The sequence below is a fragment of the Heterodontus francisci genome, unplaced genomic scaffold (genome assembly GCF_036365525.1).
Source record: "Heterodontus francisci isolate sHetFra1 unplaced genomic scaffold, sHetFra1.hap1 HAP1_SCAFFOLD_1663, whole genome shotgun sequence".
Taxonomy (NCBI): Eukaryota; Metazoa; Chordata; class Chondrichthyes; order Heterodontiformes; family Heterodontidae; genus Heterodontus; species Heterodontus francisci.
The window spans coordinates 24597-48309 of record NW_027141907.1 but is presented as its reverse complement, the minus strand read 5'-3'; the positions used below and the strand labels follow the sequence as shown (position 1 = coordinate 48309).

Below are 23713 nucleotides of genomic sequence, written 5' to 3'. Positions count from 1 at the left end.
AGAGTGGGGGCTTAATCCCACAACCTTCCCACTGGGCAGGTGCGGGTTTGACCCCCTCAGCCATAGCCAACCCGTTATTGGGGGAAAATCTTTAAGTACCTTTACCTCTGCTCCCTGTTGTCTGTCCTTTAACATTTCCTGATGGAGTTGAGTGCCGTCTCTGTGATCGTGTCCGTTCTCCAGTATCCCCCCCCTCCCCAACCCTAATCTCTATGCAAGAAAGGAGTTAGCCAGAAAGCAGAAAACTGTAGACTAGTTCGCCTAACATCTGTCATTGGGAAAATGCTAGAATCCATTATGAAGGAAGTAATAGCAGGACATTTACAAAATCATAATACAATCAAACAGAATCAACATGGTTGTGAAAGGGAATTGTGTTTGAATAATTTATTGGAGTTCTTTGAGGAAGTAACAAGCAAGGCTGATCAAGGGGAACCTGTGGATGTGATGTACTTAGATTTCCGAAAGGCATTCCATCCGGAGCCACATCACAGGTTACTACACAAGAGCACCCGGTATCGGGGGTAACAGATGAGCACAGATAGAGGTCGGAGGGAAATTAAGTTGCCGAGAGGATGTAGAGTCTACAAAGAGATTTAGATGGGTTAATTGAGTGGGCAAAAGTTTGGCAGCTGGGGTATAACGTGAGCAAATGTGAACTTGTCCACTTTGGCAGGAAGGAGAGAAAAGCAGTGTATTATTTAAATGGAGAGAGATTGCAGAACTGTGCTGTACAGAGGGATCTGGGTGTCCTGGTACACGTATCACAGGAAGTTGCTATGCAAATGCAGCACGTGGTGAGGAAGGCGCATGCAATGTTGGCTTTGTTGCGAGGGGAAATCGGTCGTCAACTTCGCAAAATGCACGGGAGCCACGGCGGAGGTGGCAGAGAGCCACGGCGGAGGGGGTGCTCCCGACCAGCGGAAGGACGGCGATCGTTGTCGAGTTGCTGGCTGAAAAGGGGAAAAATTCCGCCTCGCGGACAAACACAATGGGGGCCGAGAAGCCGGACGACGGAACAGAGGGGGCTGGTTGTGCGAGGCGGAGGACGACTGCAGGTCTCTCCAGGTCAATCGTGGGCAAACTTCACGCAGGCACCCCCGCCCCCCCCGCCAGGTCAGAAATTGACCTGGGGGTTTGCTTTTCTCCGCGTTCGGTTTACGAGAGCGGAGAAGGTTAAGGGGGAGATTTAATCGGGGCGTTCAAAAATCACAAAGGGTTTCGATAGAGTGAATAAGGAGAAACTGTTCCCAGTGGCGGGAGGGTCGGTAACCAGAGGGATACGGATTGAAAATAATCGGGAAAAGAACCAGAGGGGGGAGAGGAGGAGAATGTTTTTTGACACAGTGAGTTGTTGGGATCTGGAACGCGCTGCCTGAAAGGGCGGTGGAAGCAGATTCAATAGTAACTTTCAAAAGGGGGAATTGGAGAAAGACTGGAAGGGAGGAAGTTGCAGGGTTACGGGGAAAAAAAAGAGCAGGAGGGGAGTGGGATTACAAGAATTTGGAACATCTCGAGTAAATCTCCTCTTAACCTTCTCTGTTTTGAGAACAATCCCACATTCTCCAGTTTTACTGAACGTAGATCTCCCTCCGCATCCTCTCCAAGGTTGTGACAAGTGTGGTGCCCAGAGATCAGGAGAGAGCAAAGCCGAGATCTAAGCTAAGCATGAGCCAAAGAACCTAAGAGAGGCATCACACCCCAATTTATTTGTTTTATTTTGTTAAAAATGTCTTTACTTAAATTTAATAAACAGTCTGTCACAGGCTTGTGCAACACACAAAAAAACAAACAAACACACACACACAGTCACAGCCGTATCCTGAAAGGCAAGGAGGGCATATTTTGAAAAGCAACGCCCTGGACAACAAACCATTTGTCTCGCAGCAACTCTACGCTCAGCCACTTTCTGTTTGAAGTCGTTTGTTCCTGACGGTTAAATATTGCATGACAGCTGCCCCCACCTCGGGGAAAGTTACTGTTCAGTAAAACTGTAAATAGAGAGCTGTAATCCTGCACTCCCTTTATGATCGTGACGTCCCAAAGCTCTTTTACAAACAATAAAATACTTTTTTTTTCTGAATTGCAGCCACTGTTGTTAACACAGGGGACGTGGCAGTCACTGTACTGCACAGCAAGCTGCCAGAAGCAGCAATATGATAAATGACCCACATCATCTGTTTTCACTGACGTTGGACAAGGGTTAAATTCTCCCCAGGGCACTGGGGAGAACTCCCACCCTCCACTCCTCTTCCAATAGTGGTTGTGGGATCTTTCACTCGGAGGGGTCAGACGGGGGCCTCAGTTTAATGTCTCGTCCTAAAGACTGAACCTCCGACAGCGCGGGGCTCCCTCAGTATGACGCTCCCTCAGTACTGACCCTCCGACAGTGCGGCGCTCCCTCAGTACTGACCCTCCGACAGTGCGGCGCTCCCTCAGTACTGACCCTCCGACAGTGCGGCGCTCCCTCAGTACTGACCCGCCGACAGTGCGGCGCTCCCTCAGTACTGACCCGCCGACAGTGCGGCGCTCCCTCAGTACTGACCCTCCAACAGGGCGGCGTTCCCTCAGTACTGACCCTCCGACAGTGCGGCGCTCCCTCAGTACTGACCCTCCGACAGTGCGGCGCTCCCTCAGTACTGACCCTGTCGACAGTGCGGCGCTCCCTCAGTACTGACCCTGTCGACAGTGCGGCGCTCCCTCAGTACTGACCCTCCCGTGACGCCCGCACAGAATGGGGAAACCGCTGCGTTACAAAAAGGTTCTTCCCCGCATTCCCCCCCCCCGCCCCCATCTGTGTCCCAGAGTCCTTGTACCGTCAGCTAATGGGAACAGTTTTTATCTACCTTATCTAAACCCGTCAGAATCTTGTAAACCTCCATCAAATCTCCCCTCAATCTCCTTTGCTCCGGGGAGAACAACCCCAGATTCTCCAACCTAACCTCGTAGCGAAAATCCCCCATCCCTGGAACCATTCTGGTAAATCTCCTCCGCACCCTCTCGAGAATCCTCACCTCCTTCCTAAAGTGTGGTGACCAGAACTGCACATAATACTCCAGTCGTAGCCTAACCAGAGAATGATCAAGGTTCAGCACAGCTTTTGTACTCAATGCCTCTCTTTATTGAAGCCCAAGATCCCGTACGCTTTACTGACCACTCTCTCAATATGTCCCGTCACCTTCAAAGATCAATGCACATAAATCCGTGTACAAGACCCAGCACCACCACCTTTATAGTGAAATTAACACCACTAATTTCCAACTCAAACATCACCCGGCTCTGCCCCCAGCGAGGAAACCCTCACCCTCACCCACGCCAACTCCGAGGCTCTCCTCACCGCCCTCCCATCTCCTCCAGTCCCTACAACCCTCCCTCTCTGTAACCTCCTCCAGCCTCTACAACCCTCCCTATCTCTGTAACCTCCTCCAGTCCCTACAACCCTCCTCCAGCCCCTACAACCCTCACATCTCTGTAACCTCCTCCAGCCCCTACAACCCTCACATCTCTGTAACCTCCTCCAGCCCCGACAACCCTCCCCATCTCTGTAACCTACTCCAACCCCTACAACCCTCCCTATCTCTGTAACCTCCTCCAGCCCTGACAACCCTCCCTATCTCTGTAACCTCCTCCAGCCCCGACAACCCTCCCCATCTCTGTAACCTCCTCCAGCCCCTACAACCCTCCGAGATCTCTGCGCTCCTCCAATTCCGGCCTCTTGCCCATCTCCCGATTCCCATCGCTCCACCATTGGCGGCCGTGCCTTCAGCTGCCTGGGGGCCCCAACCTCTGGAATTCCCTTCCCTAAACCTCTCCGCCTCTCTCTCTCTCTCCTCCTTTAAGACGCTGCTTAAAACCGACCTCTTTGACTGAGCTTTCGGTCGCCCGTCCCTGATATCTCCTGGCGCGGCTCGGGGGTCAAATCGTCTATTCCTGTGAAGCACCTTGGGATATTTCATGACGTTACAGGCGCTATCTAAATGCCAGTCGTTGTGGAAAGGGGAATGTCGTGTTTGCGTGGGGCATACGTGGAGACGTGTTTCATTTGCTAACCTTGTTTGACCCGCATACTTCCATTGGGAGAAGGACAGAAAGCCAAGTCTCACCCGGTGTCCCATTCAGACGCTACAGCAGTCGTACAACTGTGTGTGAAGACAACCACCCATGTAATCTTCAGCATTACAACTGCACACCTCCACGTGAATCTCAAGGAACTATATACAATTCTGAATAAATACAGCAGCAGGAAAAAAAATCACTTCAGCCAGGGTTCAGTTACACAGTGGGGCCTCACGTCTGCCAATCCCACACAAAGTCCAGTGACACCTGCCCCTCGGGCCTCGACAGGCACCTCCGTGGAAGCTGACGGCAGATGCAGGGCCGGCAGAAATACGTATTCCGAACCCTTGGTCCACAGGCGGAGAGAGCTACCGGAAACATCATCTAAGTTCAAGTCCGGCGGGCCCCCTGGAGCGAAGCTAGCGGTGAGGAGCCCACCGGCCCACTCGCAACCATCTCTGAAGGAAGTCAGGCCGTCGCATACGCGCGCAAGGGGAGCTGGCTGCTGCGGCCCTTTACATGCTGCGGGGTTTGCCAAAAAAAAAAACATTGAAAGAATGTTTCCGAGCACCTCTGCCGTGAATGTAAAATTTACAGAAAGGTCCAATGACAGGAAGGGGGCAAAAAAAAAAAAAGAGGGCAAAAGGCCGGATCTACTGACGCGCCCATCCGGCGTCACGTGAGCGGGATGGATTCCCGGGTTCCGCCGTCCAGCCCGTGCTGAGGGTAGCCACAGTCCAAGTGGCTCTCAGTTAGGCCGGGCGGTAGGGGCGGTGGGGGGGGGGGGGGGGGGGGGTTGTGGGTAGCAGATTGGAAGTGGGATAGAAGGGTTCCCGGGTGTGCGCCGCCTCCCATAGTCGACTGCACTTTATATGACGGACACTTCGAGCCCGGGTTAGGGGACGTGCGGCGAATCACTTTATCCCGCTCAGCCAGCTCTGGATTGCAGTCGGCGGACACTCGGGGAGGGGAGATAACCGGAGGTGGGGCTGCGGCCGGGTGTGGGGGGTGGGGGGTGGGGGGGCGGGGAGGTGAAGAGGGAAAGGGGAGAGGGACGGCCCGCGAGGGCAGACTGTTGTCTCCGCTCACTCCTTAACCCATCTCCATCAGCAGAACGCAGGACAGACCCGAGGCCAGTCCCATTTTCAGCTAGCCTCGCTGCCCTCCGTCCCGGCTGGTCCGCTTTGGCCTCGGAGGGTGCCTGATCCGAGCCCAGTAGTCCTCGCAATATCGGCTGATGGCTCCGGCCTGGACCCCTTGGCCATCCTCAAGCCCAGGCCGGGTCTCCCCCGGCGAGCGGGGCTGGGGAGAGCCGCGTCCGGGACCCGAAGACACGGCGTCCACTGCTGCCCTCGGGAGGACGCGCAGGTCCACCCTCCCGGTGGTGTGGCTGAAGCCGTTCTCCGTGGTCACGCAGTGGTAGATGGCGCTGTCCTGTAGCTCCAGGGATCGGATCATCAGCCCGTGCTCAGTCTTCAGGAACCGCTTGTCCCGGCGCAGCTGTGGCAGAAGGAAGATACTTTAGGGCGCGGTCCAGGCAGACGCCGCTCAAGCCGTGCGACAGGCTGCTGCGGCCCTTTACAGGCACCGCAGGTGCAAAAAAAATAACAAAATGGAAGAGCTCACATTGCCCCAGGGCCGTTCACCACCTCGGGACATTCCAAAGCGCCTTTAGTGTGATCATTGATGTACGGCAGCCAATTTGTGCACGGCAAGATCCCACAAAACCGATAATGAGCATAATCTGTTTGAGTAATGTTGATTGTGGACAGCGCGGTGCTCCCTCGGTACTGACCCTCCGACAGTGCGGCGCTCCCTCGGTACTGACCCTCCGACAGTGCGGCGCTCCCTCGGTACTGACCCTCCGACAGTGAGGCGCTCCCTCGGTACTGACCCTCCGACAGTGAGGCGCTCCCTCGGTACTGACCCTCCGACAGTGCGGCGCTCCCTCGGTACTGACCCTCCGACAGTGCGGCGCTCCCTCGGTACTGACCCTCCGACAGCGCGGCGCTCCCTCGGTACTGACCCTCCGACAGCGCGGCGCTCCCTCGGTACTGACCCTCCGACAGCGCGGCGCTCACTCAGTACTGACGCTCCGACAGTGCGGCGCTCACTCAGTACTGACCCTCCGACAGCGCGGCGCTCCCTCGGTACTGACCCTCCGACAGTGAGGCGCTCCCTCAGTACTGACCCTCCGACAGCGCGGCGCTCCCTCAGTACTGACGCTCCGACAGTGCGGCGCTCACTCAGTACTGACGCTCCGACAGTGCGGCGCTCCCTCAGTACTGACCCTCCGACAGTGCGGCGCTCCCTCAGTACTGACCCTCCGACAGCGCGGCGCTCCCTCGGTACTGACCCTCCGACAGTGAGGCGCTCCCTCAGTACTGACCCTCCGACAGCGCGGCGCTCCCTCAGTACTGACCCTCCGACAGCGCGGCGCTCCCTCAGTACTGACCCTCCGACAGCGCGGCGCTCCCTCAGTACTGACCCTCCGACAGCGCGGCGCTCCCTCAGTACTGACCCTCCGACAGCGCGGCGCTCCCTCAGTACTGACCCTCCGACAGTGCGGCGCTCCCTCAGAAATGCACCAGGGAATGTTGGCCTGGGTCTCTGGAATGAGGGCTCAAAGGCAGGGCCTCCTGCCTCCGGGGAGTGAGTTAGCGGAGGGGTTGAGAGAGAGAGAGAGAGAGAGAGAGAGAGACAGACAGACACTGAGTGAAAAGGTTGGGCCTTGCCAAGTGTAAACGCTTCTTACCAGCTTCCTGCGAGCCGAGCGCTCGCTCTGGACCAGCCATTTGGTGGTTGCTCGGGGCGATTGGGGACGACACTCCAGGAAGGTGCTGCTCCCCTCCACTCCAAACTGCACCGAATCCAAAACCATCCTGCTGACTGGAAGAGAAAATCAGGAATTCACTGTGGGATAAAGTCCAGGTGGAATTGTATCCCCCTCTGCTGGCTACTTGGGTTAGTATCCTGTTAGCTTGGAGCAACATTGAGAAATTACATAGAGCATATCTTAGTTAGACCGCACTTGGAGCACTGTGTACAGTTCCAGTCTCCATATCCCCTGGTTAGACCACACTCGGAGCACTGTGTACAGTTCCAGTCTCCATATCCCTTGGTTAGATCACACTTGGAGCACTGTGTATAGTTCCAGTCTCCATATACCTTGATTAGATCATACTCGGAGCACTGTGTACAGTTCCGGTCTCCATATACCTTGGTTACACCACACTCGGAGCACTGTGCACAGTTCCAGTCTCCATATCCCTTGGTTAGACCACACCCGGAGCACTGTGCACAGTTCCAGTCTCCATATACCTTGGTTAGACCACACCCGGAGCACTGTGCACAGTTCCAGTCTCCATATCCCTTGGTTACACCACACTCGGAGCACTGTACACAGTTCCAGTCTCCATATCCCTTGGTTAGACCACACTCGGAGAACCAGTCCCTCCGCCCCGCGCGTTTCCCCAGCCCCTCCCCCCCGCACCTTTCATGTTGTAACCCCGGCACTGCCGCAGGGGGTCACCGTGCCGAACGTCCTGCCTCCGACTGCGCCTGCGGACACAAGCACAAAGAGAAAACAGCGGTGAGGCACTGGAGCAGCCACACCTCAGCGCAACCCTCTCCCACCGCCCCCCCCACCGCTGCCCCGGGCGAGCGCGCCACTTACCGTTTGGAGGCCGGTGTGTAGCGGGAGCAGGCCTCGCCGTCCCAGGCGCAGTATGGGTCGCGGGCCAGACAGCAGTCGGCACAGCCCAGGCCGTACCTGGCGCAGCGGTGCAGCGTCAGCTGGGTGACGCCAACCTCCGAGGACACGTAGAGCTGTTGCTGCAGGATGCAAAGGCGGGAATTGTTATCGGAATGACAAAGATATAACCTCACCCCAAGAAATATAGCACAGGGACTGGTGTCTGTACACTGACTGGTGTGTCTCAGTCCCTCTCTCTCAGGGAGACATCTAAACACTGACTGGTGTCTCTCAGTCCCCTCTCTCTCAGGGTGATATCTGTACACTGACTGGTGTGTCTCAGTCCCTCTCTCTCAGGGTGATATCTGTACACTGACTGGTGTCTCTCAGTCCCTCTCTCTCAGGGTGATATCTGTACACTGACTGGTATCTCTCAGTCCCTCTCTCTCAGGGTGATATCTGTACACTGACTGGTGTGTCTCAGTCCCTCTCTCTCAGGGAGATATATGTACACTGACTGGTGTCTCTCAGTCCCCTCTCTCTCAGGGTGATATCTGTACACTGACTGGTGTGTCTCAGTCCCTCTCTCTCAGGGTGATATCTGTACACTGACTGGTGTCTCTCAGTCCCCTCTCTCTCAGGGTGATATCTGTACACTGACTGGTGTGTCTCAGTCCCTCTCTCTCAGGGAGATATCTGTACACTGACTGGTGTCTCTCAGTCCCCTCTCTCTCAGGGTGATATCTGTACACTGACTGGTGTCTCTCAGTCCCTCTCTCTCAGCGTGATATCTGTACACTGACTGGTGTCTCTCAGTCCCCTCTCTCTCAGGGTGATATCTGTACACTGACTGGTGTCTCTCAGTCCCTCTCTCTCAGGGTGATATCTGTACACTGACTGGTATCTCTCAGTCCCCTCTCTCTCAGAGAGATATCTGTACACTGACTGGTGTCTCTCAGTCCCCTCTCTCTCAGGGTGATATCTGTACACTGACTGGTGTCTCTCAGTCCCCTCTCTCTCAGGGAGATATCTGTACACTGACTGGTGTCTCTCAGTCCCCTCTCTCTCAGGGAGATATCTGGACACTGACTCATGTGTCTCAGTCCTGTAGCCAATATTTGTTGCTCAAACGGCATCAGTGAAACAGATTATCTCGTCTTTATCAGTTTGTGGTTTGCGGACTCTTGCTGTGCACCCCAATTGGCTGCTGCTTTTCGTAAATTACAATAGTGAGCACACTTTAAAAATTGTACGCCCTTGTCTGTGAAGTGCTTTGGGACGTCTGGAGGTGAACAGCTCGGGAGAAATGCTATTTCCTCCTGTCTCCCTGATTAACCCTCAAGATCCCAGCTCGAGATTCCGGAATGCCACCTCTTACCCTCTTGGAAGAGATTTTCATTGTTTTCACAGGCGCAGGTTTCTGAAAAACAAGGTCAACACGTTAAGAAATTTACATTCTCGCACTTTCAGTGTAGCTCCCCACTCACCTTCCTTCTCTCTCACCCAGGGCTCACAGGACAGGGATCAGGAGCAGGATCCCTGGCTGATTTCCCCCTCTCTCTCTAACCCAGGGGTTCTGAGGCTTTTCTGAAACTGAACTGGAGTAGCCATATAAATACCGTGGCTACAAGAGCAGGTCAGAGGCTGGGAATCCTGCGGAGAGTAACTCACCTCCTGACTCCCCAAATCCTGTCCACCATCTACAAGGCACAAGTCAGGAGTGTGATGGAATACTCTCCACTTGCCTGGATGGGTGCAGCTCCAACAACACTCAAGAAGCTCGACACCGTCCAGGACAAAGCAGCCCGCTTGATTGGCACCCCATCTACAAACATTCACTCCATCCACCACTGACGCACAGTGGCAGCAGTGTGTACCATCTACAAGATGCACTGCAGCAACTCACCGAGGCTCCTTCGACAGCACCGCCCAAACCCGCGACCTCTACCAACTAGACGGACAAGGGCAGCAGACGCACGGGAACACCACCACCTACAAGTTCCCCTCCAAGCCACACACCATCCTGACTCGGAACTATATCGGCCGTTCCTTCACTGTCACTGGGTCAAAATCCTGGAACTCCCTTCCCAACAGCACTGTGGGTGTACCTACACCCACACAGACTGCAGCGGTTCAAGAAGGCAGCTCACCACCACCTTCTCAAGGGGCAATTAGGGATGGGCAATAAATGCTGGCCTGGCCAGCGACGCCCACATCCCATGAATGTTTTTTTTTTGAATAAAAAAACTATAGGGGCAAATCCCACCCCAAATCTGTCCCCCTTACCCGAAACACCTGCACTTCCTCCAACGTGAGCTCCTCCAACTCCCGGTCGTCCTTTGGCAGCACGATGACTTTCTGGACTGTTCCACGGTCTGAAAGGGAGTGCCAGAGCGCAGAACGTTAATGGTGAGGCTATACTGGATGTTGCTCTGGTGGCTCCACCCACCACCACCCCCCCCCCACCCCGCCCCACAGACTGCCCGACGGGCCGCCCAGTGTGTTCCTGGGCCCCGCACGCACGCACGGAACCCAGCAAGGAGCCAAGAAACAACCACTGTCTATGGGAGGTGTTGACATACTCTTGGAGCCTACCTGTCCCGAGAAACAGCACCTCGTAGCGCCCGTCGACGGCATCCACGTGGTCCACTGCGATCGTGGTGAACTTGTAGTCCACGTTGGTCCTGATCACCAGCGGCTGCTGGTGAATGGGGTAAACCGTGTTGTACATGAGCGGGTGCGTCCGGGCAAAGTGGGTCACCTCATCCGGATAATCTTTGGTCGACGTCATCCCAGGAGTGAAAGAGCCGCCCGGGCACTGTGACAAAGAAAGATCCCACAGTTATACGGTGCCTCGGGACGTCCAGCCATCCTCCCCCGCCCACCCTCCGTCATCGTCACCCTCGCTCTCCCTCCCACCCCCCCGGGGGGGTCAGGGATTTGACGGGACAAGTCCCACGCCGGAGATTTCAGCACTTGAAGGGAAACGGCCTTCCATTTCTCTAGCGCCTTCCCCCTCTCCCCCCCCCCCCACCACCTCAATATGTCCCAAAGCGGCCTCCCAGCCAATGAAGGACTTTTACTGTTGCGCCCTCGCTGTTGTAAAGGGTAGGAAAAGCGGAAACCAATTTTCACACAGCAAGATCCCACCCACAGCAGCGTGATAACGACCCGGGTCGTCTGCTTTTCTTTCCTCTCATGTTGCTCGAGGGAAAACCCATCAGCTCCAGAACACCCGGGGGAGAACGCCCTCCGCCCGCCACCCCCCCCAACCCCACTCTTCTTCCAATAGTGGCCGTGGGATCTTTAACATCCACCTGAGGGGGAAGGCGTAGCCTTTGCTTAACATCTGACCTAAAAAAGGGCACCTCCGACAGTGCGGCACTCCCTCGGCACTGACTCTCCGACAGCGCGGCGCTCCCTCAGTACTGACCCTCTGACAGTGCGGCACTCCCTCAGCACTGACCCTCCGACAGCGCGGCGCTCCCTCAGCACTGACCCTCCGACAGCGCGGCGCTCCCTCAGCACTGACCCTCCGACAGCGCGGCGCTCCCTCAGCACTGACCCTCCGACAGCGCGGCGCTCCTCAGCACTGACCCTCCGACAGCGCGGCGCTCCCTCAGCACTGACCCTCCGACAGCGCGGCGTTCCCTCAGCACTGACCCTCCGACAGCGCGGCGTTCCCTCAGCACTGACCCTCCGACAGTGTCAGTCTCACAAGGTTCTCTTTGGAGGGGGTTCGCGAACCCGTGACCTTCTGAGCAGTGAGTAAGAGGCACTGAGCGAAGGCCGATTCACAGCAAGAAACATGACCCCAGTCCGAGTTTCCCCACTGTGCCTCGGAATGCAAACAAGAAAGATGACTCCCAGTTGTGAGAACACACAACACTTCACATTGCCTTAGTATACGAGACTGAACAGGTAACGCAGCAATTGCACTCACAAACACATTGTGATAAACCGTATGTCTTGACCGGCTGCAGTCCGTGTGGGGTAGGTACACCCACAGTGCTGTTAGGGAGGGAGTTCCAGGATTTTGACCCAGCGACAGTGAAGGAACGGCCGATATAGTTCCAAGTCAGGATGGTGTGTGGCTTGGAGGGGAACTTGGGTGTTCCCATGTATCTGCTGCCCTTGTCCTTCTAGTTGGTAGAGGTCACAAGTTTGGAAGGTGCTGTCTAAAGAGCCTTGGTGCGTTGCTGCAGTGCATCTTGTAGATGGTACACACTGCTGCCACTGTGCGTCGGTGGTGTAGGGAGTGAATGTTTGTGGATGGGGTGCCGATCGAGCGGGCTGCTTTGTCCTGGGACGGGTGTCGAGCTTCTCGAGCCACTGAATGATTTGGCCACTAGAGGGAGGCATTTCCCCATGTTAAACGCAGCCGAAACACAAAGACTCTAATCTTCCTCAGAAATCACTCAAATTACTGACACGGGTTAAATAAGGCCAGAAAAAAAAAAGCAAAGCAAACCCTGGCCTTCAATCGCAGACAAATACGGTATAATTGTATGGAACCTTGGTTAGACCACACTCGGAGCACTGTGCACAGTTCCAGTCTCCATATCCCTTGTTAGACCACACTCGGAGCACTGTGCACAGTTCCAGTCTCCATATCCTTGGTTAGATCACATTCGGAGCACTGGTGCACAGTTCCAGTCTCCATATCCCTTGGTTAGACCACACTCTGAGCACTGTACACAGTTCCAGTCTCCATATCCCTTGGTTAGACCACACTCTGAGCACTGTGCACAGTTCCAGTCTCCATATCCCTTGGTTAGACCACACTCGAGCACTGTGCACAGTTCCAGTCTCCATATCCCTTAGTTAGACCACACTGGAGCACTGTGCACAGTTCCGGTCTCCATACCCCTTGGTTAGATCACACTCGGAGCACTGTGCACAGTTCCAGTCTCCATATCCCTTGGTTAGACCACACTCGGAGCACTGTGCACAGTTCCGGTCTCCATACCCCTTGGTTAGACCACACTCGGAGCACTGTGCACAGTTCCGGTCTCCATATCCCTTGGATCGACCACACTTGGAGCGCTGTGCACAGTTTCCAGTCTCCATAATCCCACAGTTAGACCACACTTGGAGCACTGTGCACAGTTCCGGTCTCCATATGCACAGCAGGATCCACAAGCGGCAACGTGATTTAATACCCCCAGAGACGGAAATCTGCCATCCTTACCCGGTCTGGCCTACATGTGACTCCAGACCCACAGCAAAGTGGTTGACCCTGAACTGCCCTCTGAAACGGCCCAGGCAGACATCAGTTGTAAAGGGGCAATTAGGACGGGCAACAAATTCTGGCCTTGGCACCGAATCCCACATCCCGTGGAGAATAAAAAATAACAACCCAGATCATCTGTCTCCAGGACACCAGAGAGAACATTCCGGATCTTTGTCCAAATGGGATCTTTTATGCTCAGCTGAGAGTGTCAAACGGGGCCTGGGTTTCATGCTTCACCTGAAGACGGCACCTCCGACACTGCAAGCACTCCCTCCGTGCTGCACTGCGGCACGTTCGGCCGAGATTATGGGGGCTGAGGTCTCTGGGAAGGGGTGGGGCTCGTACCCTCGATCTTCTCTGTAATTCCACTTAGGTTCAGTCAGACACTCACCGCTCCTGGTCTGGGATAAGGAACTCTCCCCGAGTACGACACCCACTGGTAGTTTAGTCCCTCCTTGTGTGCAAACGGACCATTGAACACTGTGCGAATGTCGGCCATTGAGTAGACACAGACCGCAGAGCCTCGGAACACTGAACTGGACGGAGAAAAGGGAAGAGGGTGAGAATGATACTGGTGGGGTGGGGGGGGGGGGGGAGAGAGAGAGAGACACACACACACACACAGGGGAGAGAGAGACACACACACAGAACATGGTGGGGGGAGAGTGAGACACATGGGGAGAGCGAGAGAGAGAGACGGGGGGGGGGGGGAAGGGAGGAGAGATGGACAGACAGGGAGAGAGACAGAGACACGGGGGGAGAGCGAGAGGGGGAGAGACAGGGAGAGAGACAGAGACACGGGGGGGGAGAGGGGAGAGACAGGGAGAGAGACAGAGACACGGGGGTGAGAGGGGGAGAGACGGGGAGAGAGACACAAGGGGAGAGAGAGAGACACAGAGACATGGGGAGAGAGCGAGAGGGGGAGAGACAGGGAGAGAGACAGAGACACAAGGGGAGAGAGAGACACACACACAGACATGGGGGAGAGAGCGAGCAGGGGGAGAGACAGGGAGAGAGACAGAGACACAAGGGGAGAGAGACACACACAGAGACATGGGGGAAGAGAGGGAGAGATGGACAGACAGGGAGAGAGACAGAGACACAGGGGGAGAGAGAGTGGGAGAGACACAGGGGGAGAGAGAGAGAGGCGGAGAGGTTTAGGGAGGGAATTCCAGAGCTTAAGACCCAGACAGCTGAAGGCACGGCCAATGGTGAGCGATGGGAATCGGGGGATGGTCAAGAGGCCGGGATTATTACTTTTTCCGAATTGGCTACTGGGGCTTGGGTGTCGCTGGGAGGCTAGCGTTCACTGCCATCTCTAACTGCAACGTGAGAAGGTGTTGATGAGTTTGGCTGCTGAGTCATTTCAGAGAGCCGTTCAGAGCCAACCCCACTGCTGTGGGTCTGGAGTCACACGTAGCCAGACCGGGTAAGGACAGACGATTTCCATTACGAAAGGACATTAGTGAACCCAGCCGGGTTTTGACAACCATCGATGATAGGTCCAACCTCAACGTTACTGGACTGGCTTTTTATTCCAGATTCATTGAATTAAGTGAATTTAAAACCCCAGCACCTGTCGGGCTGGGATTTGAACTCATGTCTCCAGAGTACTTAGTCCTGGCCCCAGGATTATATTGATCACTCTGGGAGGAGGGCAGAGGTGTCAGAGAGTTGTAGCGGCAGGAGGAGTTACAGAGGTTGCGGGAATGAGACACGCAGACAGGGGGGGGGGCGAGAGGGAGACGCCGCAGACAGGGGGGGGCGAGAGGGAGACACGCAGACAGGGGGGGGCGAGAGGGAGACACGCAGACAGGGGGGGGCGAGAGGGAGACACCAGACAGGGGGGGCGAGAGGGAGACACGCAGACCAGGGGGGGGGGCGAGAGGAGACACGCAGACAGGGGGGGGCGAGAGGGAGACACGCAGACAGGGGGGGGCGAGAGGGAGACACGCAGACAGGGGGGGGCGAGAGGGAGACACGCAGACAGGGGGGGGCGAGAGGAGACACGCAGACAGGGGGGGCGAGAGGGAGAGACACAGCAGACGGGGGGGGGGGCGAGAGGGAGACACGCAGACGGGGGGGCGAGAGGGAGGACACGCAGACAGGGGGGCGAGAGGGAGACACGCAGACAGGGGGGGGCGAGAGGGAGACACGCAGACAGGCGGGGGCGAGAGGGAGACACGCAGACAGGGGGGGCGAGAGGGAGACACGCAGACAGGGGGGGGCGAGAGGGAGACACGCAGACAGGGGGGGGCGAGAGGGAGACACGCAGACAGAGGGGAATGAACTCTGCTGGAGGTAGGAGCAGGAAGCTCGGGCCGTGAGCTCAATACTTACCCCGAGGTGGAGAAGACACCGAAAATCAGAGGATTCTTCTCGTCTTGACTTGGCTGAATGAAAACATCCCTAGAGGGAGGGACAGCGAGCGAGGGAGGGGGAGAGGGGGAGACAGCGAGCGAGGAGGGAGAGAGGGGCGAGAGAGCGAGCGAGCGAGGGAGGGAGAGAGGGGGAGAGAGCGAGCGAGGGAGGGAGGGAGAGAGGGGGAGAGAGCGAGCGAGAGGGAGGAGGGAGAGAGGGGGGAGAGAGCGAAGCGAGCGAGGAGGGAGAGAGGGGGAGAGAGCGAGCGAGCGAGGGAGGGAGAGAGGGGGAGAGAGCGAGCGAGCGAGGGAGGAGAGAGGGGAGAGAGCGAGCGAGGGAGGGAGAGAGGGGGACAGCGAGCGAGGGAGGGAGAGAGGGAGGAGACAGCGAGCGAGGGAGGGAGAGAGGGAGGGAGACAGCGAGCGAGGGAGGGAGAGAGGGGGAGACAGCGAGCGAGGTAGAGAGGCAGAGAGGGACAGAGGGAGAGAGGGACAGAGAGGAGCGAGACAGTCACAGCGAGTGTAAGATACAGGGGAGGTGTGGCAAGAAGGCAGAGAAGGAGAGAAAGAGAAACAGAGTAAATATACATCAGCTTCCAGGGTAAATAATGACCAAATTCTCCACATCCCATTTTCCAAACACTAGACAGACAGTCACACCTTCCCCCATCCCTCCCGTCCATGTGCAGCCACTACCCGGAGCCACACGAGAAAGCAGGCAAAGGGGCACTTACTGAGCTGGTCGAAGTGCGTCTCCACCCCGTCCTGCCCTCGGACCGAGCAGACCAGCCTCGCCTTGAGGAAACTCGTCCACTTGTTCACCAGAGAGCGCTTGCCCCCACTGTCGTTCTGTGAAGGGAAGGAAGGACCCGCGTTAGAGACAGGCCGCAGAACCGCCCAGCAGCTCGATAAACCAACCGGGACCTTCAGTTGACGCGACAGACCGGGAGAGGCTGGGACTGTTCTCCTGCGAGCAGAGAAGGTTAAGGGGGAGATTTAATCGGGGCGTTCAGAATCAGGAAGGGATTAAATCAGGAGAAATGGTTCCCAGTGGCAGGACGGCCGGTAACCAGAGGGACACAGATTTAAGATAATCGGGAAAAGCACCAGAGGGGGAAGAGGAGGAAAATGTTTTTGACGCAGTGAGTTGTTGTGAGTTGGAACGCGCTGCCTGAAAGGGCGTGGAAGCAGATTCAACAGTAACTTTCAAAAGGGGGAATTGGAGAAATACTGGAAGGGGAGAAATGTGCAGGGGTATGGGGGAAAGAGCAGGGATGAATTAGATAGCTCTCTGAAAGAGCCAGCACAGGTACGATGGGCCGAGTGGCCTCCGGCTGTCTGGAAGATGCGGAGATTCACTCTGATGGGGTTGAACTCACCAGGCAGACCCGGCCGACTCGGGAGTAGACCTGACTGCTCCCGGCTTCGGTGGACTTCTCCCGGAAGAAGAAGTAGAGTTTATCATCGCTGTGTTCGGCGTTGTCTGGGATAAACTGCGCGCGGACAAAGATGGGATCTGCAAAAACACCGAGACCGGAAAACAGCGGGGTGAGAAACGGGACTCGCACTGTTATACTGACCCAAGACAACCCCAACAAACATCACACCCTCCGACAGTGCGGCACTCCCTCAGTACTGACCCTCCGACAGTGTGGCGCTCCCTCAGTACTGACCCTCCGACAGTGCGGCGCTCCCTCAGTACTGACCCTCCGACAGTGCGGCGCTCCCTCAGTACTGACCCTCCGACAGTGCGGCGCTCCCTCAGTACTGACCCTCGCGACAGTGCGGCGCTCCCTCAGTACTGACACACTCCGACAGTGTGGCGCTCCCCTCAGTACTGACCCTCCGACAGTGTGGCGCTCCTCAGTACTGACCCTCCGACAGTGCGGCGCTCCCTCAGTACTGACCCTCCGACAGTGTGGCGCTCCCTCAGTACTGACCCTCCGACAGCGCGGCGCTCCTCAGTACTGACCCTCCGACGGTTTTGGCGCTCCCTCAGTACTGACCCTCCGACAGCGTGGCGCTTCCTCAGTACTGACCCTCCCACAGCGCGGCGCTCCTCAGTACTGACCCTCCGACGGTTTGGCGCTCCTCAGTACTGACCCTCCGACAGCGTGGCGCTTCCTCAGTACTGACCCTCCGACAGTGCGGCGCTCCCTCAGTACTGACCCTCCGACAGTGCGGCGCTCTCTCAGTACTGACCCTCCGACGGTTTGGTGCTCCCTCAGTACTGACCCTCCGACGGTTTGGTGCTCCCTCAGTACTGACCCTCCGACAGCGCGGCGCTCCCTCAGTACTGACCCTCCGACAGTGCGGCGCTTCCTCAGTACTGACCCTCCGACAGTGTGGCGCTCCCTCAGTACTGACCCTCCGACAGTGCGGCGCTCCCTCAGTACTGACCCTCCGACAGTGCGGCGCTCCCTCAGTACTGACCCTCCGACAGTGTGGCGCTCCTCAGTACTGACCCTCAGACAGTGCGGCGCTCCCTCAGTACTGACCCTCCGACAGTGTGGCGCTCCCCTCAGTACTGACCCTCCGACAGTGTGGCGCTCCCTCAGTACTGACCCTCCGACAGCGCGGCGCTCCCTCAGTACTGACCCTCCGACGGTTTGGCGCTCCTCAGTACTGACCCTCCGACAGCGCGGCGCTCCCTCAGTACTGACCCTCCGACGGTTTGGCGCTCCCTCAGTACTGACCCTCCGACAGCGCGTCGCTTCCTCAGTACTGACCCTCCGACAGCGTGGCGCTTCCTCAGTACTGACCCTCCCACAGCGCCGGCGCTCCCTCAGTACTGACCCTCCGACAGTGTGGCGCTTCCTCAGTACTGACCCTCCGACAGTGCGGCGCTTCCTCAGTACTGAGTCTCCGACAGTGCGATGCTCCCTCAGTACTGACCCTCCCACAGTGCGACAATCCCTCAGTACTGACCCTCCGACAGTGTGTGCGCTCCTCAGTACTGACCCTCCGACAGCGCGGCGCTCCCTCAGTAGTGACCCTCCGACGGTTTGGCGCTCCCTCAGTACTGACCCTCCGACAGCGTGGCGCTTCCTCAGTACTGACCCTCCGACAGCGCGGCGCTCCCTCAGTACTGACCCTCCGACAGCGTGGCGCTTCCTCAGTACTGACCCTCCACAGCGCGGCGCTCCCTCAGTACTGACCCTCCGACAGCGTGGCGCTTCCTCAGTACTGACCCTCCGACAGTGCGGCGCTCTCTCAGTACTGACCCTCCCACAGCGCGGCGCTTCCTCAGTACTGACCCTCCGACAGTGCGGCGCTCTCTCAGTACTGACCCTCCCACAGCGCGGCGCTCCCTCAGTACTGACCCTCCGACAGCGTGGCGCTTCCTCAGTACTGACCACCTCCGACAGCGCGGCGCTCTCCTCAGTACTGACCCTCCGACAGCGTGGCGCTTCCTCAGTACTGACCCTCCGACAGTGCGGCGCTCCCTCAGTACTGACCCTCCGACAGTGCGGCGCTCTCTCTCAGTACTGACCCTCCGACAGCGCGGCAATCCCTCAGTACTGACCCTCCGACAGCGCGGCAATCCCTCAGTACTGACCCTCCGACAGTGCGGCGCTCTCTCAGTACTGACCCTCCCACAGTGCGGCAATCCCTCAGTACTGACCCTCCGACAGTGCGGCGCTCCCTCAGTACTGACCCTCCGACAGCGCGGCAATCCCTCAGTACTGACCCTCCGACTGCGCAGCAATCCCTCAGTACTGACCCTCCGACAGTGCGGCGCTCTCTCAGTACTGACCCTCCCACAGTGCGGCAATCCCTCAGTACTGACCCTCCGACAGCGCGGCGCTCCCTCAGTACTGACCCTCCGACAGCGCGGCGCTCTCCTCAGTACTGACCCTCCGACAGTGCGGCAATCCCTCAGTACTGACCCTCCGACAGCGCGGCGCTCCTCAGTACTGACCCTCCGACAGCGCGGCGCTCCCTCAGTACTGACCCTCCGACGGGTTTGGCGCTCCCTCAGTACTGACCCTCCGACAGCGTGGCGCTTCCTCAGTACTGACCCTCCGACAGCGCGGCGCTCCCTCAGTACTGACCCTCCGACAGCGTGGCGCTTCCTCAGTACTGACCCTCCCACAGCGCGGCGCTCCCTCAGTACTGACCCTCCGACAGCGCAGCAATCCCTCAGTACTGACCCTCCGACAGTGCGGCGCTCTCTCAGTACTGACCCTCCCACAGCGCGGCGCTCCCTCAGTACTGACCCTCCGACAGCGTGGCGCTTCCTCAGTACTGACCCTCCGACAGCGCGGCGCTCTCTCAGTACTGACCCTCCGACAGCGCGGCAATCCCTCAGTACTGACCCTCCGACAGTGCGGCAATCCCTCAGTACTGACCCTCCGACTGCGCAGCAATCCCTCAGTACTGACCCTCCCACAGTGTGGCGCTCCCTCAGTACTGACCCTCCCACAGTGCGGCAATCCCTCAGTACTGACCCTCCGACAGTGTGGCGCTCCCTCAGTACTGACCCTCCCACAGTGCGGCGCTCCTCAGTACTGACCCTCCGACAGTGTGGCGCTCCCTCAGTACTGACCCTCCCACAGTGCGGCAATCCCTCAGTACTGACCCTCCCACAGCGCGGCGCTCCCTCAGTACTGACCCTCCGACGGTTTGGTGCTCCCTCAGTACTGACCCTCCGACGGTTTGGTGCTCCCTCAGTACTGACCCTCCGACGGTTTGGTGCTCCCTCAGTACTGACCCTCCGACAGCGCGGCGCTCCTCAGTACTGACCCTCCGACAGCGCGGCGCTCCCTCAGTACTGACCCTCCGACAGCGTGGCGCTTCCTCAGTACTGACCCTCCCACAGCGCGGCGCTCCCTCAGTCCCTCTCCCCTTGATTACTATTCCAGTGGCTGAGGGATTTGCCGGTTCTCTTCTACCTGTCTCGTGTTCTCTTACCGTCGAACCACCGCGAGTCGTACTGCTCCGTTCGGATCGCAGGCTGATTTTCCCACACTTCGGAATAAGGCAGCATCCATCCCCATAAAGTCAATGTGCACTCCGCGTAGAGATTCCGTCTGCGGAAGATCCCAGAGGGAGGGAGGGAAGAGAGAAAGGGGACTTTAAAAGAGAGTGAGAATATCGGGACACGGGAGCCGCGCCGGGGCTTGGGGAAGGATGTAACGGACCGCGACGGGAGTTTTGGTGGGGGGGGGGGTGTAGCTTGAAGATCACTCACTGACTAGAGCCGCCATACTCTCCTCTTGGGGGTTGTAGGGGCATTTCCCCTTCCCGGACTCCATCCGGCCCGGCACAAGACGGAAGACGTAATCCTGGAGGGAGCACAAAGACCAGTTTGGCAGGGGGTGGTTACCAAGGGTCACCGAGGCCAGGTGGGGGGGGGGGGAAGTCACCCGACGAGCGGCCGGCCAGGTCACGCTCAGAGTACCGCGATGCCCGCTACAGTCGAATATCCAACACCATCTCCCCTCTCCCCCCCCCCCCCCCCTCCCCCAACAACCTGGCTGCACCTACCTCAGAACGCCAGCCTCGATGACGAAGGCGCAGACGGGGCTGTAAGCGCCTGTGCCGCACGTGTAGAGGTGCGTTCGGTTCCAGCGTTCAATCAGTCGGATGTAGTTTGCACACTCGCCTGGGAGACAGGAGGGAAGGAGGGAAATGAAAAAAAACATGGAAACGGGGGAAGGGGGCAACCACGAGACCCTCTCCCACCCCAGAAAGCTGTGGAGGGCAGCACTGGATGACAGTGTGTCCCCCTGGAGAGGCGCCCAGTGAGAGGGCAGGGGTAAATAAATAGAGTGGAGAGAAGGGAGAACAAAGATGGCAAACACTCACATTGTGACCTTTACCAGCCATCCGACTCATTCTGCTGTGACTTCGATGCTGCCAGTGGATCTGCAGGACCAAGGGTGAATATTAGCAGGACTGTCCGGTGACCGTTCGGCCCATTGTATCCGTCCCAGCTCCTTCACTTAGTCCCACTCCTCTGTTCATTCCCCATAACCCTGCAAAAAAAAAAAAAGCTTTTCCCCTTTCGAGTGTCGCCCAAGTCCCCTTCTGAAAGTTACTACCGAGTCGGAGGGTCCGCGCCGAGGGAGGGGCGCCACCCCTCCCGAGAATGGACAAGAGAAGACGTGGTTTCACCCATTCGAGACAGCAACCCCGGCTACTCACGATGAGGGGCTCCTTATTGATGTTGTGCAGGTCGAGGGCCACCACGTACTCCCGGGTTCCCACGTACAACCGGTCCTGATCCTGGTCCATCAACAGGATGCGGAAGTCGCTGGTGTTGAGCAGGAAGTTGAGTGGGCGGCGCAGTCCCGTGTGTACGAGCTCTGAAACACACGGAGAACCGTGTTGAAACCCAGCTTTAAAATCCTTTTTAAATCTCTCGAGGAGCATTCGCAAGGTGGGAGGGTGAGTGGGGGGAGGGGAGGTGGAGGAGGGTGAGTGGGGGGAGGGGAGGTGGAGAGGGGGAGGTGCTCCCCCCCCCCCCACAAGTGCTCACTAGCGTGGCAGAAGTCGGAGGCCTCTTTTCAGAGCTGCACTGCTCCCCACCCACCTCCCCCACCCCCCACCTCCCATCCCGCGCTCAGCTGGTGAAGGCAGCCAGGAACCGAGGCACAGCAAGATCCCGGAGATCTCCCCACCACCCCCCCCCCCCACCACCACCACCACCCCCGGGGAGCTGTGCGGAGCTAGGGCCGACCAGTCCCGCTGGCCCACTCAGTCCCGCCCTTAAGCCCGCACGTGCGCAGGCAGGCGGGCCAGGGTTTGGCGGCGATGCACCACCTGGTCGAATAGCCCCGTTATCAGCTCATGCGGAACGGTTCAGGGAGGAGGAAAAAGAATGAAACCATGTGTGTGTGTGTGTGTGTGTGTGTCCTTCACAGAGGGTATAAACGGCAAGGAATTCCGAAGCTTTGATGTGCCCTGGCCCCATTCGTCAGGCTGTCAAACAGGCTCAGCGAGGGGCTTGCACACAAGCAGAGGGGCCGGGAGGAAGGATGAAGGTTTCCAGCGTGGGCCACATCTCCCCACCCCGCCCCACACGCCCCCTCCCCCCCCCCCCACCCCCACCCAGCGCGCTGGCCCCCTTTCACAGCAGACGGTAAGCAGGTGCCAAGCTGCAAAATGCCAATGTGGTGAGGTCAGTTGGTGGAGGGGGGGGGGTGGTGGGGGAATGCAGGCTGGCAAGGCTCCCTGCAGGTTGGCACCACATCAGTCAGGCTGACAAAGCCCTCGGTGACATCAGCGGACACCCCCACCCTCTCAGTGCCGAACGGGGGATTGGGAGCGTCTCCATCGCAAAATATCCTGCACTGGCAGAGCAGGCCAAGCCAGGAGGGGGATTCGCCTGCTGTCAAGAGGCTGAAGCCCTGAGCTATTAGCGTCAGATGCTGTTTTGTCAGCCTGCGTGTTCCATCTCTTTGTCTCTCTCTGTATCTGGAAACACAGCAGTCAATTTGCGCACAGCAAGCTCCCACGAACAGCAATGGTGATAATGACCCAGATCATGCGTTCCAGTGATATTGGTTGAGGGGTATATATTGGCCCCAGGATACTGGGGAGAACTCCACCCCCCGACCACCACCAGCCCCCCAATCCCCACTCCGCCCAGCCACATCCCCAGCAGTGGCTGTGGATCCTTCACAGCCAATTCAGCAGGCAGGCAGAGCCGAGAGTTGAGCGTCTCATCCTGAAAGGTGGCCCCTCCGACAGCGCAGCGCTCCCTCAGCACCACCCCTGGGCATGCAGTGCTGAATTTCGGTGCTCGGGTTTGGCCGCGTGACTGACTCAGAGGTGGCAATGAGAGCCGCAGCTGAGAGAGCACAGGAAGTCGGCAACCGTACTGTGCATCACAGGAAGTCGGCCAACCGTCTGTGCATCATCCTCGGCCTCCCCAAGGTGACGAACTGCGTGTTTCCTGCTCCTTGCCAGAGGAAGCGCATCAAGCTCAGACTTCCTGGACATCCAACACGGAAAAGCCTCACGGCAGGATGGGAGCGTTGCTTTTCCCAGAATTACCTCACTTGTACAGGAAGTGGGACACTCGCAGATTCCCACGTTTTAAAAATAAATTCACTGAAGGCAAGACTGACGGAGGACGAGCCTCACCTTGTGAAATTTCCCCTGCTCGACACTTCAAGATCGTACAGCTAGGAACTAAAGCTCCTCTACACTGTCCCCCATCAAACACTCCCCAGGACAGGTACAGCACGGGGATTAGATACAGAGTAAAGCTCCCTCTATACTGTCCCCCATCAAACACTCCCCAGGACAGGTACAGCACGGGGGTTAGATACAGAGTAAAGCTCCCTCTACACTGTCCCCCATCAAACACTCCCCAGGACAGGTACAGCACGGGGGTTAGATACAGAGTAAAGCTCCCTA

General features: G+C 57.7%; 2 protein-coding genes across 2 annotated transcripts in view; one reads left to right on the top strand and one right to left on the bottom strand.

Moving 5' to 3' along the window:
• Positions 1-434: 434 nt before the first annotated feature.
• Positions 435-20369, bottom strand: LOC137365629 (semaphorin-3F-like). The gene is made up of 12 exons (XM_068028008.1): positions 20258-20369; positions 16723-16859; positions 16079-16192; positions 15324-15394; positions 13375-13519; positions 10346-10568; positions 10037-10125; positions 9129-9170; positions 7733-7890; positions 7550-7617; positions 6812-6945; positions 435-5556 (listed from the first exon to the last, which is right to left on the bottom strand). Exons 1-12 carry the CDS (start codon positions 20331-20333, stop codon positions 5206-5208), a joined length of 1608 nt encoding a protein of 535 aa, XP_067884109.1. The 5' UTR covers positions 20334-20369; the 3' UTR covers positions 435-5205.
• Positions 20370-23128: 2759 nt separating this feature from the next.
• LOC137365628 (semaphorin-3F-like) overlaps positions 23129-23713 on the top strand; it is a 15873-nt gene continuing 15288 nt past the window's right edge. The window contains 1 exon segment of the mRNA XM_068028007.1: positions 23129-23410. Coding sequence (XP_067884108.1) covers positions 23129-23410 — 282 coding nt within the window.

Coding starts and splice junctions, on each gene's coding strand:
- LOC137365629 (XM_068028008.1), bottom strand. CDS start 20,333: ATGCTGCCTTATTCCGAAGTGTGGGAAAATCAGCCTGCGATCCGAACG. Junction 16,193..16,722: donor GAGTCGGCCGGGTCTGCCTG/GTGAGTTCAACC, acceptor TTCCCTTCACAG/AACGACAGTGGGGGCAAGCG. Junction 10,126..10,345: donor GGTGCTGTTTCTCGGGACAG/GTAGGCTCCAAG, acceptor ACTCCCTTTCAG/ACCGTGGAACAGTCCAGAAA.